We start from the raw sequence: 16864 nt of genomic DNA on the forward strand, positions 1-16864 counted from the left end.
ACACTGCCTATGGAAAAATTTCTCTGAACACAATTTTGTTAAGGTTTGTCATGTCTATTTGGAGTTAATTTTTTTTCAGTGGCCACACTGTATACAATGATGACATTAAGGTTTCTGAACCTGAATCTCTACCAATTCAGACATCTCTGAGAGTCTTTGTGCCTTCACCAAGGGCTTGCCTAGCTGGAAATCCGAAGGGGCAACAATTGTTAAAATGTATTATTAATACTATTAATTTTCTTGTTGTCCTCTGAAGGTATTTTGTTGACAATGTCCTGCTACATCCAGAGTAGCTTTCCCTAGCTTCCAATGCCAGCCTGGAATGATCCAAATGTCCCTACCCACAGTACCTGTGATACAGGAATACTGTAAAAAAGATCGAACCCACAAGAAATCGGGGCTCTGCAGGGGCACTCTCCGGTTATTCAGAATTGTTATTTTGTGAGTTGTTTCAGCCATCACAATTCAATAGCTTTAACACGCCCACTTGAGGAGTCCCCATCCAGCACAGACACGCTGGGCAGGAGCAAGAGATGTGATCATTCACTGCGAAAGCCAATATGGTTGACTGAGATGATACACCTCACAGATTTGTGTGAAATTTCCTCTTGGATATTTGGTCATCCTGGGATGCTTAAAATCCTTAAAAAGTCTTTAAAAAATAGTCATATTTAAAGACACAAATTAGTGGAGGATCTCCCCCTACAAAGTGACCGCGGGATGGTGAAGAACCATTGCTCGAGACGTGGTATGGACATCTATGGGCAACACCATCTCAGTACGTTGCTGGCTAGGAGCTAGAAGCTGGGGAGGTGTGCATGAGGGACTACCCAGAAAGGAAGAAGCTATTGAAATATCTGTCCAGTGTCACAATCAGAATTGTTGTGAAGTGGCCTGGGTATTCCTTTAGGATTATCTTAGAAAAACAAGGGTACAGGTGAACAGAGGGAATTTATGGGGCAAGAACATTAGGGCAGAGCAAGATGTTACTTTCATAGACAGACTCTTAAGATACCTGTTGTCCTGTTGAGAATTCCCCACACCGGTCAAAAAGAGACCACAATTACAAATTTTGTCTTCCATTGATTCTAGGGCCTGTTAAGGAGAAATTATCTAAAACGGGGAAATAAGCCAAAAAGATTATTTTCTATCTTTTCAAAGACACATTAAGGCCTATCCAACACGTCTGCCCAAGGGTCATCTGCTTCCAGGGTGGGTAGCAAACAATGGCCCTCACCCTTAGCCAAACCAGCTCTCTGTTTCTGCATAGATTCAAACTAAGAATGATGTTTGCAATCATAAGTGGTTGTGGGGAAAATCTAAAGAAGAATAATATTTTGTCATATGTAAACAATATATAAAATTCAAATTTTAGTTTCCATAAAGCTGTATTAGAATATAGCTATGTTCGTTTAATTAGACCTTGTCTACGTTTTTAAGCATCACACACTCCTTGATTTTTGCCTCTTAATGGACAAGGTTTGCAGACCCCTAACTTAAGGGCTATAACTTTGTTTTATTTTTCTTATTGAATAGTGTTCAGATTCTGGACAAATTACTATTTGTTATGATTGATTACCGTTTTTTTTCAAAGCTGAAAACGGTATCTGTTGGTAGACAAGGCAACCCCAAAGGCTGCAGTTTTATTTTTTTGTAAAACATAAATCAGTTTTGTATCTAATTTTGCCATCTTATTCTAACATTCTCTTTTCTGTTGTTTCAGCTTCTTACATCCTCCTTTGAATTAGCTTTGCCACCCCGTTAAGTACGTCTTCTGACACAGGCTGACTCTGTATTTATTTACTATGTTTTTAACTTTCTGACAACTTATTTTGACACATTCTTCTAAAATGAATTTTTATGAAAAGAACCGTGTAGGGGTGCATGGGTGGCTCAGTTGGTTAAGCATCTGTCTTCAGCTCAGGTCATGATCCCAGAGTCATGATCCTGGGATTCAGCCCTATGTTGGTCTCCCTGCTTAGCGGGGAGTCTGCTTCTCCATCTGCTCCTCACCCCACTATCATACTCTCTCTCACTTTCACTCTCAAATAAATAAATAAAATCATAAAAAAAACTGTAATGGCTGTTGTGAGTTCAAATCACCTGCGGTTTGCCAGTCCCATGCTCCTAAGTATTTGCATGCTTTTTTTCTCATAATACATAATGATGAAAAGTGCAGGAGTCCCCTTGGGAGGTGGGTGAATTTGTCTTGTATTACCTGTCGCGCGCGCGCACACACACACACACACACACACACACAGTGCCTGACAACCAGCTGGTAGGTGGGTGCCTGGTTTCTTACAAGAGATTAGAAAATTGCTTAAATTTTGTCTAGAATTCCTAATTAATGGCTTATTAATTACATCCCTAAAAAAAAAAAAACAGATTTGGGACAATTTTCCCTTCACAGACATCACATGTTCAAGAGCAAATGATTGAGCGCAGACCTGCAAGTTACAGTAGAAAAGTCCAGAAGTCCAGTTTACCCCCTTCCGAGTTTCCACCTCCTTGTCCGAGGGTCTCCTAATGTTTCCAGGATCTAACCTGTTTACAGGGTCAAACGTTTGTCAGAGACACCACACTGAGTAGAAACTGGACTTGCTGGTCACATCAAAGCACAGAAACTGATCAAGGACTCCTAATTACCAAGCCCCCGTAAACCCGAGGGTATCAGGTCCCCCCAATAGTTACCTGCTGATCAGTGGGCTTCCTGCTCCCCAGTAGAGCAATCAGCAGAAAGGCTCCTAAAAAAACACATTTGAGGGACTTCCAGCCTTCTGCCCTTTCAAAAGAACGCCCCAATCTTCTACTTTCTATTCCTTAGCCATTTCATTTTATAACTTAAGAGAAATTAAAAAAAAAAAACACTTTACACTGTAAGAAAAGTTAAACCTAGAGCAAAATATAACAAGGGAGTGAAAGTCTTTACTATTTCGGTAAACAGGTTGTATGGGCGCCCCCCGCCCCCAGTGATATTTTAAATGAAATTGTGCTTGTGTCTTGTGTCCGTGTTTCGCTGCTGGATGGAAAGAGGGCAGTATATGCTCCCACAGCCATCCTCCTACCCCCGGGTAACGTGCAGTATTTTTGTGTCTCAAAACACGACTGCCATCCAGCATTTCGTTTTGGAGAGCTTAATTCATCAAGGGAGGATGAACTGGATTATCCCAGCAGGGAAGGGGTGGGGACTTTGAGAAGGGATTATCCAAGTGGAGAGCTGGTGCGGCGCGCTCCGGGAGCCGGGGGGGGGGGGGGGGGGGGGGGGCGGAATGACGAGTGTGGAACGATGAACCCACGCGTCTGGATTTTGAATCTAGGTGTACCGGACATCCGCCGGGGTGGGAGAGGTTAAAGATGGCCTTGGCCGCCTCAAACCAAACTGGGGGTTGGCAGTGTCTCACCCTCTTAAAAGCCTCCTCCTCACAAATTTAAGATGAATAAGCACATCAGAAAGGTTACCCGGTAGCAGGTTACTCTGTTTCTTTCCTTTTTGTCATTCCCGAGCCTGGGGTACCCCAATCTCTGCTCCGTCCCCCAGGAATTAGGACAGGAGCAAATCCCTGGTGGCGGTGGCGGGAAGAGCAAGGCGCGGCCGCCGGGTGTCAGCAGCTGGAAGGAAGGTCGGCGCACAGCCAGTTCCCTCCGGAGGAGTCTCCCTCCCGCGAGAACTTCTGGAACGCGGACCGGCCTGATTTCCCCCGGGAGGCCGAGAACGCAGCTACCGGTGTGCAGAGTGCGGGGTGGCGCTCTTCCTCGTAGGGATCGCGCAAAAGTTAACGGATCTGGCTCAAGTACAGGCACAGAGTGTGGGCCAACACCAAGGCTAACCAAAGGTCTCCGTCATTATCCTAGTCGTGAACCCGTTACTTAGAACCGAGCTGGAGAAAGAAACCACGGAGAACCGGAAAGGTCTGCAAAAGGGGCGGGACGCGGGAACCTCGAATTGAGGAAGGGGGTGGCGGGGGCGATCCCACGCTAGCAGCCAATCCAGCTGTCCCGGGGAGGAAGAGGAGGAGCCAGGGCCATCCGCGGGACTCTGCACTGCTTAGTCCCGCGCTGCCGCTCCAACCTCCTCCGCTGCTGGGCCCCGCGAATCCGCCACCGCAGCCGCCACCCCACGCAGACATGGCCTCGGGTGCCACCCCCACGGCAGTGAAGGTGAGAGGAGCCGATCGGGCGGCTGCGGTCCGCCCTTCCCTGTGCGCTCGCTCCCGTCCCGGGGGACCGCGCCCCAGGGCCACGCGCCTGGCCTGTGAGCCCCCACCACCGCGGCAGGGTCTGGGGCCCGGCCCCGGGGTCGCTTGCCCAGGGGCGGGAGTTGGGGGAGAGAGAATGCTTGCAGTCTCCCCCCACCGCCCACCATCACCACCACCTTGGGCTCAGCGAACCCGCGCCGCGCGGAGAATGGGCAAGCCCCTTTGGAGAAGAGCAGTGGGCGGAGGCTGCGCCCGCCCCCCCGCCCCAGCCTTCCCCTGCACCACTCCTTTCCTGGGGCCCGCGCGGGGTGGTCGCCTGCAGCTGCTGAGACCAACTCCTCGTGCCTGCGGGACTCAAGTCTTCCGCTCCGGCTCGGCTCGCTGAGCCCACGTGAACTGGGTGCTTGCTTTTTTGCAAGCTTCCGGCTTTTTTCTTATTCTTCCAACGTAGGGCTTTTCTGGCCTGAAGTTTTCCCTGCAGCGCAACGCTTGGGGAATTCTGAGACTTTGGGACCTCACCGAAATGGAGCACAGGGCCGCTCCCTGATTGGAGGCCTCTGGGTTTAACTGCATTGTTTGCAACCTTGAAAGTTAGAGATCAGTTTCCTTGTGCCCTCAGATCGCACAGGTTTCTGTACAAGGCATCATTGTTCGGTGGGAGCTTTGGCCAGAGTAGTGCACGAGTTCTGAAGGGTGCAGCGAGCTTCCCTGAGGCTTTTAAACACTTACATCCTGGTTGGTGTCTTGGGAGACAGTGTGTAGTATTACAGTGCAATGGAAAAATTGATGCTAAAATTCAAGATCTCTTCCAGGTTGTTGACTGGCCAAGAACTCAGTTAATTTGACTTTCGAATTTCTTGGTGGGTGGGATAGAAATGTCTGGGATAGATCCTTTTTCATTCTTCCTGATGAATCAGCTCCTGATTCCTGCCTCTGTGTTCATCTCCTCTGGGAGAAGGCAGATCTCTGCCCTGTGTATTCAGCCAGAATGATGAGTTTATCAGGCTCTTGTGGCTCTTAATGAGACACTTACAAGGAGTAGGGGTAGGGTGGAGAGTGTTGCTTTCTTACTCAGAGACATGAAATTCGTTTTTCCATTTTGGAAAAGAATCTTGGATTTAGCAAATACTGGCAGAACACCTCTCCCTTATCAGTAACAGAGAACAAGGCAGAACGCTGTTATGATGCTTATGTGCAGCTTAGGGGTCCTTCTCTAAGTGGGGATTTTCCTGCAGGGTCTGCTGGGCTGGTTACAATGATCCATCTGTTACATGACTGAAACTTACTAAATGTCAGTGCTTATAAGGGGGAGAGGAAGCAGAAATTAATTTTCCCTGTCTTTTCTCCAGCTGTTCTTGTCATAGGTCTTATTAGGCCGCCCCTTCCAATGGGTAAGCAGGAGGTGATCACCTTTTCCTTGCAGGAATATGCTTAAAGTGACATTAAAAGCAGAGAGGGATGATTTTTCAAAAATTTTTAATTTAAATTCAATTTAATGAACATATACTGTATTAGTTTCAGAGAGAGAATTCAGCAATTTATCATTTGCATGTAATACCCAGTGCTCATTGCATCCCATGCCCTCCTTAGTGCCCATCACCCAGTTACCCCATCCCCCACCCGCCTCCCCTCCAGCGACCCTTTGTTCGTTCCCTAGAGTTAGAGGAGTCTTTTATGGTTTGCCTGGCTCACAGAGGGATGATGTTGAACATGGTCTCACTTCAGTCTTGTTTGGCATTCTTCAGCCGCGTAGCTTCCAGGGCAAATTAGCACGGTGCATTTAACTGCAGAATGGGCGCTGATTAGGGCCCTGCTGTAAATATTGAATGACGTATATTTTTGGTCTTGGCGAGCTGCTGAGTGTAAAATTAAGAGGGACAAACAGTGCTAGGCCTGCCTACTGATTGCTTTTTTTTTTTTTTTAAGGTTTTATTTATTTATTTGACAGAGATCACAAGTAGGCAGAGAGGCAGGCAGAGAGACGGGGGGAAGCAGGCTCCCCACTGAACAGAGAGCCCAACGTGGGGCTCAATCCCAGGACCCTGAGATCATGACCTAGGCTGAAGGCAGAGGCTTAACCCACTGAGCCACCCAGGTGCCCCTGCTGATTACTCTTTGAGCTTAGAAAGGTGATGGCTCCACGATGGCAACACCGAATGCCCCAGACTGCTGAGGGGACATCCAATACAGGGGAGAGCAGGTGCTAGTGCACAGAGCAAACCAGGGTCATAAAAACCATACTCTGTCCCCATATCATAGACTGGAGAGCTGGAACATTCTGAAGACCACATAGCTGCACAAACCCCTTTTCGTAGACATCAAGCTGAGGCCTGGAGAGGTCGACAGAGGTGTCCAGAACAACACAGCTGGACCTGGATAGTGACAAAATTGGGCCTAGAGCCTGGCCTTCCACTGACCAGATGCTATGAGGCAGTTCTGAAATTGGACATAAGGTCTCTGGGCCCTGTTTTATTGTGTGAATAGGGAGATCATGCAGCATCCCCTCCCCGCCCCCACCCCGTGCCCCCTGGATGCTCTCCCATGGTGTTAATGACAGCTGTTGTCTGGGAGGACCTCGGGGAGACAGCGTCCCCCAGCATTAGCCATGGGCAGGTGGTCTGCATGACCATGCAGAGGGCCAAATAGGCCTTTGGAACCCTGACAGAACATTCTGAAGGGCTCTTTCAGTGGCCTGTGGCTCTCCCAAGCAGCTGCCCAGCCTTTGCTCTGGGGGATTAAACATAAGCCTTATTAATCATGGTTGTTACAACAAGGAGGACATATGATAGTCCCATCAGAAGTGGGTAGTGGGCTATTAACAAAATGGTATTGAGAGACAGATAAGTCATGGCGTCTAAGCTGGGGTGAATGGGCCTTTTAAGCTCTCCTTTTGATGTCTAAGAGTGGCTGGCAAAGGCCTGCATGCAGGAAGACCTTGAGTGACCCTCAGAAACCAGGGGACAGCTGACCCACTGGTCCCAGTTGGAAGCCAGAGGACCAGCGAGGCTTCATTTTTATGCTTAGGGCCATGGTGGCGTTTTGGGCAGGACAGCATTGCTGGACCTGTGGTGCATCCTGCCCCCCTTCCCACAAAGTGTCGGTAGCCCTCCCCCGGTCCTCATGGCAGCCAGAAATGTCCCTATGGTTTCCCACACACTCCCAGGAGAGCCGGTACACGCCCGGGTGAGGGACCTGGGCCAGATCCCTGAGACAGAGACTGCCTGGTGAGGAGATGTGAGAGCAGCCTGGTGTGTGTCCTGAGCAGCAGAGAACGAGCAGGAGACAAGGGGCCCTTCTGTTGTTGCCTGGAGGGATCTTTATTTTTATTTTGTTTATGCTGGAGGTGGGAGGATAGACGGAAACATTGACAGATGCTCATGTGTTATTTCACTTGATTCTCACCATTCCATGGAGTAAGGAAAAATCCTAACCTTTTCAGTACAGATGAGCAAACAGGAGATAGAAATTTTTGTGTGCAGTGGACCCTCATCCTTCACTGGGATTGTGATGGCGGTCTTCTAATCTGTGTCTCAGAAGCATCTAAGGCAGTATTTGTCAAAGTGTGTGATGCATCTGCACCCACCTGGGGATGTGTTAGAAATGCACATTCTCAGGCTCCATCCCAATCCTGCCGAATCAGGGGACCAGAGCGGGAAGCCCAGCAGTCCGGGTTTTAAGAGCCTCAGTACATTCAGATATCCGTGAGAGTGTGACCGCTGCCGACCTAGAGAGCTTTGAAGGGGCGAGGCATCTGCATTTTTATTTTTTTAAATTTTTTAAAGATTATTTATTTATTTATGTACCAGAGAAAGAGCACACAAGCAGGGGAAGCTGCAGAGGCAGAGGGAGAAGCAGGCTCCCCGCTGAGCAAGGAGCCCAATGCACAGGACTCCATCCCAGGACCTCGGGATCCTGACCTGAGCCCAAGGTAGATGCTTAACCTACTGAGCCACCCAGGCACCCCAGGCATCTGCATTTTTTAGCAACCTTGTAAGGTGATTTTTGGTATATGAATTTCTGTGGCTGCTGTAACAGTCACCACAGACTGGGTGGCTTAAAAGCCTGCCCAGATATTCTGTCACAGTTCTTGAAGTTAGAATTACAGGATGAGCCCTGCTGGACACCTTCTCTTGGAAGATCCAAGGGAGAGTCTGTTTCTTTGCTTTTCCAGCTTCTAGAAATCATGTTGCCTTCTTCCTTATGTGACTGTCTTATAAGGACACTTACAGTTACATTTAGGGCTCACCCGGATAATCCAGGGTGATCTCCCTCTCCCCAGACCTTTGACTTACTCAGGTAAGGTAACACGTGCAGGTTCTGGGAATTAGGACACAGACAGGACCTCTCTTGGGAGCATTCTTTAGCCTGTGATACTCAGCTAGCCCAGACAGTGGAAGTTCATGGTCTAGGCCCTGGGGTGAGGGTACTCAGTGCCAGGAACATGTTTGAACTACCCAAGAAGCTTTAAGAAAACAAACCTTGCCCTGCCCAATTTATGGAGTCTCTGGGACCTGAGCTTTGGTATGGAAAGCTCCCTAAGGGACTCTCAGATCCAGGAGCTGCCCTAGGGGGAGCCCTGGGAAGATTTCTGCTGTCTGGCAAGTGGAGAGCTCTCTACAGAATACAGGAAGTGTTGAGGAAAAGCCTTCTCCAAAACTGGCAATTTCAGGAGGCGAACTATATCTTCAAGAGGGTGTCCATTAGAGTAACATCCTGACTTTGCAAGGGGAGGTCTGTTAAGTAAAAGCAATGGATGTCCTGACCCCAAGGTTTTCTCTGACCAGAATATCATATTCCTGTGTTAGTGTGCTAGAGCCACGCTAACAAACAAAGTACCACACTCTGGGTGGGTTAACCAACAGAAATGTCTTTCTCTGGAGCCTGGAGGTGGTGGGAGGGCCAAGATCAAGGTAGGGGCCACCATTCAGAGTGGATTAGGGCTCTCCCTTGGGAGTTCATTTAACCTTAATTATCAAAGATCCTCTTTCTAAAAATCGTTACATTCTGAGGTATTGGGTGTTGGGGCTTCAACGTAGGATTTGGGGTGGGGACGGTGCAGCCCGTAAGCAGCACCTACAGGGGCGGCTCACAGAGAGGCGTGTCTTGTCGGAGATGGAGCCACCAGCAGTCTCTGTGGACCGTATTGCAGGTTTGGAGCAGGCCACCCAGACTGAGACATTTGGCCAGTCTCTCCCCACACAGCTGGGCTTCCAGGATTTTACAAGTCCTCCTGGGAGGCTTTGAAGCCAGGTTGGCTCAGTGAAGGAAGAACGTTTGTCTGTTGGCTTGCCAGATATGTCCGTGCACCAGAGCGGAAGGCCTGAATTGCTCAGGGATCGCCGCCAGCTTGAGCTCTAGTCCTCGCGCCTCATTGTGAGTGAAGCCCTTAGAGGCAGCCCACCTCCCTGGCATGAGCTAGCCTCAACTGCTTGGGCTTCTGTGTTTTGAGAATGCCATCATGGAGTGCTAGGTTCTTTAAGGTAGTGTATCCGGGCCTCAAAGTGGTGGTGAGGGGTTATTGAAACCAATTGGGATATGTGAGGTCTCCTGGGTCCAGGTACTAGGGGAAATAGACAGAGGGTAGGGGTTCATAGGAGCCCTTTCAGCCTTGCTGGACATAACCATTCTGGCCAGGTTAAGCCAACATTTAGATAAAGTGCTTTTGCACTCTCAGGGAGGAAGTCAAACCCTTTTCTCTTTTAAAGGAAATTGACTCAGTGGTCTGTCAGGGAGAAAGTGTGGGATGAACCACTAGCTGTTAGAAGTTGACAGTGACCGTGACTGACCAGGGGTTCTCTGTTTCAGAACTTTATCTCATGTAAGGAAGTCCTGGCTGGACAGGATTGGACCAGAAATTCCATCCCAGTCCTCAATATATTTCTAGGCAGTCTAGGATAACCGGGACTAAAGGGCTGAAGCTTCTGTCCCAGGAGTCCTGTTAAGGTCGTGTCGTTGCTTCACGAGTGTGTATGAGGTCACCGATGAAGAGGCCCTTCTCTTTTGAGGTGTTTGCTTAGATCCCTCACTCTGTGACCTTGGCCCAGAGCTTCACCTCTCTGAGCATGTTTCCTCAGTACATGGAGAGAGTAAAACTTTCCTAATGGGGTGTGATGTAATAAAAGACTCCTTTATTATTTATTACAAATTATTTATTTGTAATAAAGGGGATATTGGAGAGAGTTCATCATAGCAGTTGAGTGTGACATGGGTTCCTATTCCAGCTTCCCTTCTTATGATTTGTTCTTCAAGTTTCTTAATTTGATGCTTTTCCTTTGTCTTTGGGAAAATGGGTATAATACTGGAGGGCTTATCTTACAGGGTGGTTGTGAAGATCAAATGAAGTAAAGTGGCTGGAGCACTTAGCACAGTGCCTGGGACATCTAAGTACTCAGACACAGTGACTTTATTACCAAGGCAGGTACTGATCAGCTATTGCATTTAGAGGCTGCAGGGTAACACATAATTAGGCCAGGGTGCTTGGGAGTTCCATCCTAGTTGTACTTTGCTGTGGAGCCAGCAGGTGGCGACATTGCCCCATCCTGACACGGATGGCCTCCCTCTGCTGCAGGAAACTGGTTATAGAGGTCCGTTTCCCCGTGTGGCAGTATGCAGTTGCTACACTTGTCCTGTGTACCTTGCAAGATAGGATTTTCTGGAGTCATTTGGGTGACTGGACATGCTCGCCTACAGATAATTCCAGTGCCAGAGACCCCATCCCAGCCTCTGGGGGGCGCAGCAGCAGCTCTTGCTTTCATGCCCAGTGCATGTTCCTCTCAAGGGCTGAGTTACCAACTACCTAACGCAGTCATGCAGCTGAGGTGCTGTGACTGAAGCTTGTGGCTGCTGACCGTGGGCTCAAGGGCACTGAACTTGGGCAGGACCCCTGGTCGGCACTTCTTAATATACTGCTACAGTGCTGGGCTAGCTTGCCCCAAACCGAGAGGTGGTTCAACAGAGTCAGTTTTGTTGTGTATGTACAGGTCTGAGAGTCCAATGTTGAATCCAGAGTGTGAGATGCCATGGCCCAGGGCACATGCAGAAACAGCCAAGTCCAATTGGTAATAAAGCCTTGGGGGGGGGGGGAAAGGCAGAGGTTTTCAAGAGCAACAGAATCCCCCAATATTAGGCTGAGAATAATTTCAGAGTCAGCAGTTTGGTTTTGTGACCTGCGGTGATGGTGCAGAGATGTATGAGATGAACGATAAACTGGAGAAGGCAGCTGGGAGAAGGGTTAGGATTGTATAAAACCAGTTTACAATTTTTTTCTAGTGGATGGGCATGATTTAAGTGTACTGACTTAAACGAACACTTCTGTTGGATTAAAAGCCGTCATATTGGCTGGTCTTAGGATGATCTGTGGTGGCAAGGTAGGAGAGAGGTGGGGTTGGCCGGGTGTAACCTGCTGTGGTTTCAACAACATGCCACAAGGTGGCACCAACTTCAAAAACTGGTTTAGTCACTTTAGGAAGTGGTGGGGACACTTTTAAGGTTCTGAATCCTGTCACTGGCAGTTCTTCAGTGAGATCTCAATAAATTGTCCCTCCTGTTTTTTGTTTGTTTTGTTTGTTTCCAGAAAATGGGGGGGGGTGCGCAGAGAGGTAGCCATTCATAATACTATAAAATCAACTTGTATAACCTGATCTAAAAATTATTCAGGTGTTAGTGACTTCTTAACCTGGAATTTTTTCTCAAGGAGTTGCTGTCTTTCATGAGTAGAAATTTTGCTCAAGTGGTAATAGATTTAAAGCTTTGCCTTGAAAAAAAAATGCTCAGGTCACTTTCCATTTGGTTTCTAAGGAAGTGTCCTCTCTCTAACCTGTCACTGATAGTTTAAATACTAATTTTCCTTTAGGAAGTATCAGCTCAAAGAAGCCTTAATGATTTCCATCATTTAATTTTTTAGTTAACATTCAGTTAATATTTAGCTGTCTTTGTAATTGTTCTTGTTTGTGTTTCTTAGTCACCAAATCAGATTAACTCTGAAGTTGCAGAACCAGGTTCCTGTAACTCGGATTAGCCCCCGGAAGACAAGGGCTGATGAGTTCATCTCTGGAAAATACAACACAACTCTTGAACTTAAAAAAAAATTCAGAACTGCCTCTGCATTACTTATTTATATTTACATAGATAGGAAGAATAGTTTGATTTTATAAATATACATGAGACCAACTTTCCATGCTCTTCCAGACTCTTCTATCCGTGAACTCTTACAACTCTGATTTTAGTGGCATAGGAAAGAAAATCTTTCTCCTTTCTTTATCAAATGTTATAATGAGGAAGACACATGACCAGCTGGGTATACAGAATATTTTCTGTCCCGGAAGTCTTTTGAACATTCCTTGTTCCATTTAGTAGAGAAAATAAAATTGGTTAGAAAGTACTATCTGCAACCACGTGCCTGTATTTTAGGTTTGGTTTTATAACTTAAGCTAGCTAAAGAATCTTTCTGCGCTAATTTATTTGTATGGTGAGCAAAACATGACCCCTGCTTTGGTTAATTCTGCAGTATGGAGGGCCCTCAGATGTTTATTGAATAGGTGATTGTTTTTCAGTAATGTGCAGTTTTTAAAAACGCCTGGGGCTGGGAGGAGTTAAGATGGTGGAGGAGTAGGGGATCCCAAGTTCGTGTGGCCCCAAGAGTTCAGGTAGACAGCTCTCACATCATGCTGAACACCTGCTAACTCAGCTGGAGATCGAAGAAAAGAGTAGCTGCGACTCTGCAACTAGAAAAGCGACCACTTTCTGCAAGACAGGAGGTGCACAGATGGGAATCCGAGCGTTATAAGGGAAGATAAATGCGACGGGGGCGGGGCACGGAGGGAGCCTCTGTCAACCGGCTACTGGCAGGTGATTGAGCAGCGGAGCACAAAAATCGGAACTTTCAGAAGTCCGTTCTGGTAAGGGACTTCCTGCCTGAAAGGTACTTAGGTGGCAAAGCAGGGAGGAATCCTAGGTGGTGACAGTGTGGTCCCAGGATCTCCTGGGTCACAGGAAGACTGGGGGTGCCTGAGGGCAGCAGAGCTCCCAGGCATCAGAATGGGGAAGCCGGCTGCCATCAGAGCCCAGGAGTGGCTCTCAGCTTGGGATTGTAATAAACAGAACCACGGCAGGATCAGGCCACCGCTCTGCGAGCAGCCGCCCAAGAGGAGCAGAACCGGCAGGAACCCCCTCTCCCTGCAGTGTAGGGATAGAGAGAACATACCTCAGTATCACAGAAGCCATCTACAAAAACCCCACAGCTAATATCCTCCTCAATGGGGAATAACTGAGAGCTTTTCCCCTAAGGTTAGGAACACGACAGGGATATCCACTATCACCACTGCTGTTCAACATAGCACTGTAAGTTCTAGCCTCAGCAGTCCAACAACAGAAAGAAAATAAGAGCATCCAATTTGGTAAGGAAGCCATACTAATTCTTCACAGACGCCAGGACACTCTATGTAGAAAGCCCAAAAGATTCCACCCTAAAACTGCTAGAACTCAAACAGGAATTCAGTAAAGTGTCAGGATATAAAATCAATGCACAGAAGTCAGTCGCATTTCTATACACTAACAGGCAGAAGAAAGAGAAATCAAGGAGTCAATCCCATTTACAATTGCACCCAAAACCATAAGATACCTAGGAATAAACCTAACCAAAGAGGTAAAGGATGTGACTCATGAAAGAAATTGAGAATGGAAACATATTCCATGCTCATGGAAGAACAAATACTGTTAAAATGTCTACACTACCCAAAGCAATCTACATATTCAGTGCAATCCCTATTAGAATACTGTCAGCATGTTTCATAGAGTTGGAACAAACAATCCTAAAATTTGTATGGAACCAGAAAAGACCCTGAATAGCCAAAGGAATGTTGGAAAAGGAAACCAAAGTGAGCAGTATCACCATTCCAGACTTCAAGCTCTATTACAAAGCTGTTATCATCAAGACAATATGGTACTGGCACAAACACAGACACATTGATCAATAGAACAGAATAGAGAGCCCAGAAATGGATCCCCAACTCTATGGTCAACTAATCTTTGACAAAGCAGGAAAGAATGTCCAATGGAAAAAAGACAGTCTCTTCAATAAATGGTGTTGAGAAAATTGGACAGCCACATGCAGAAAAATGAAACTGGACCATTTCCTTACACCACACACAAAAATAGACTCAAAATGGATGAAAGACCTCAAAGAGAGACAGGAATCCATCAAAATCCTTGAGAAGAACATTGGCAGCAATGCTGCAGCAAGTTCTTCCTAGAAACCGCCAAAGGCAAGGGAAGCAAGGGTAAAAATGAATTACTGGGACTTCATCAAGATCAAAAGCTTTTACACAGGGGTGCCTGTGTGGCTCAGTGGGTTAAAGCCTCTGCCTTCAGCTCAGGTCATGATCCCAGGGTCCTGGGATCGAGCCCCACATCCGGCTCTCCGCTTAGCAGGGAGCCTGTTTCCTCCTCTCTCTCTGCCTACCTCTCTGCCGACTTGTGATCTCTATCAAATAAATAAATAAAATCTTTAAAAGAAAAAAAAAGCTTTTACACAGCAAAGGAAACAGTCAACAAAACTAAAAGGCAACCTACAGAATGGGAGAAGATATTTGCAAATGTCTTATCAGACAAAGGACTATTTTCCAAATCTATAAAGAACTTACCAAACGCAATACCCAAAAAAAGAAAATAATCGGTCAAGAAATGGACAGAAGAAGACATGAACAGATATTTCTGCAAAGAAGACATCCAAATGGCCAATAGACACATGAAAAAGTGTTCAACATCACTTCGCTTCAGGGAAATATAAATCAAAACCACAGTGAGATACCACCTCACACCAGTCAGAATGGCTAGAATTAGCCAGTCAGGAAAGGACAGATGTTGGTGAGGATGCAGAGAAAGAGGAACCCTCCTACCCTGTTGGTGGAAATGCAAGCTGGTGCCGCTACTCTGGAAAACAGTATGGAGGTTCTTCAGAAAGTTGAGAATAGAGCTACCCTATGACCCAGCAATCGCATTACTGGGTATTTACCCTAAAGATACAAATGTAGTGATCTGAAGGGCCACGTGCACCCAAATGTTTATAGCAGCAATGTCCATAATAGTCAAACTATGAAAAGAGCCCAGATGTCCACTGACAGATGAACAGATAATAAATATTACTCAGCCATCAAAAAACCCCAGGAAATCTTGCCATTTGCAATGACGTGGATGGACCTAGAGGGTATTACATTAAATGAGATAAGTCAGTCAGAGAAAGACAAATACCATATGATTTCACTCATATGTGGAATTTAAGAAACAAAAGAGATGAACATAGGGGAAGGGAAGGAAAAACAAAATAAGATGAAAATAGAGAGGGAGGCAAACCATGAGAGACTCTGAACTCTAGGAAACTGAGTGTTTCGGGAGAGGGGTAGGGGGCTGGGGTAACTGGGTGAGGGTTACTAAGGAGGGCAGGTTGATGTAATGACCACTGGGTGTTACATGCAACTGATGAATCACTAAATTATACCCTGAAACAAATTAAAAAAAAAAAAAAGCAACTAGGGCTTAGCAGGAATGGAGACGAGTGTACGTATGTGAATAAATGAATTTGCTTGAATTAATGATTTTGTTTCTAGTGAAAAATGACCAAATATGTTGTCTTTTTATTGTCTCCTTCAGATTGGAATAATTGGTGGAACAGGCCTGGATGATCCAGAAATCTTAGAAGGAAGAACTGAAAAATACGTGGATACTCCCTTTGGCAAGGTTAGTATCCATCCATTTAGTGATGTGCCAGCTTTTCCCTTTCTTCTTGCTGGTTTGGTTCAGTCGGTTGAACATCTGCCTTTGGCTCAGGTCATGATCCCAGGGTCCTGGGGTAAAGTCCCACATGGGGCTTCTTGCTCATCGGGGAGCCTGCTTCTCCCTCAGCCTGCCACTCTCCCTGCTAGTGCCCTCTCTCTTTCTCTTACACATAAATAAAATATCTCTCTCTCTCTCTCTCTCTCTCTCTATATATATATAAATATATATACACAAATAAGTATATTTATATAAATATATTTATTTGTAAATAAATATTTGTAAATATACAAATATACATTTGTAATATTATATTACATATTATATACATTATATGTGTATATAATAAAGTAATATAAATATACAAATGTAAATATATGTATATAATAAAATAATGTAAATATACAAATATATATATATATTTGTCTTGGCAGTGCAGGACTGTCTGCCCCAGGACTCTGCTGAGGGCCCAGCAGTCCTGTCATTGGTTCTACCAGCTGAGACAGAGTCCCTAAGAATGCCTGGGACCTCACAGGATTGAGAACGTGCACACATAACTTCTCAGTTTTTATCTCTAGAAGCCAGAGACTCCTTTCTGAGATAGCAACTGTGCATCTTCAGATCACTGGCATTCAAATTAGCTTCTAATTCGGGGCCTATAGGTCTTCCACATTAATTATGCAGACATACAGCAAGCAGGAACAAATAATGCAAAGTGGCCTTTTCTTAGTAAGTCCTGGCCCAAGGGGCGGCCGAGATGGGGGTGGGGGGATTTCCTGAGAATCCAGAAAGCAATAGCGTGACCGAACTGGAAATAAGACACTTTTCCTTTTCTATTAAAAGAGGGCTGCTGCTTCTCCCAGCTCCTGTGTCATCAGCTGGGATGAGATGTCTGCCTT

General features: G+C 46.3%; 1 protein-coding gene across 1 annotated transcript in view; it reads left to right on the top strand.

Moving 5' to 3' along the window:
• Positions 1–3924: 3924 nt before the first annotated feature.
• Positions 3925–16864, top strand: part of MTAP (methylthioadenosine phosphorylase) — a 44301-nt gene continuing 31361 nt past the window's right edge. The window contains exons 1-2 of the mRNA XM_047700928.1: positions 3925–4158; positions 15843–15929. Coding sequence (XP_047556884.1) covers positions 4126–4158; positions 15843–15929 — 120 coding nt within the window. The 5' untranslated portion in view covers positions 3925–4125. The remainder of the gene's footprint in view (positions 4159–15842; positions 15930–16864) is intronic.

The sequence above is a fragment of the Lutra lutra genome, chromosome 13 (assembly GCF_902655055.1).
Source record: "Lutra lutra chromosome 13, mLutLut1.2, whole genome shotgun sequence".
In the NCBI taxonomy this organism is placed as follows: domain Eukaryota; kingdom Metazoa; phylum Chordata; class Mammalia; order Carnivora; family Mustelidae; genus Lutra; species Lutra lutra.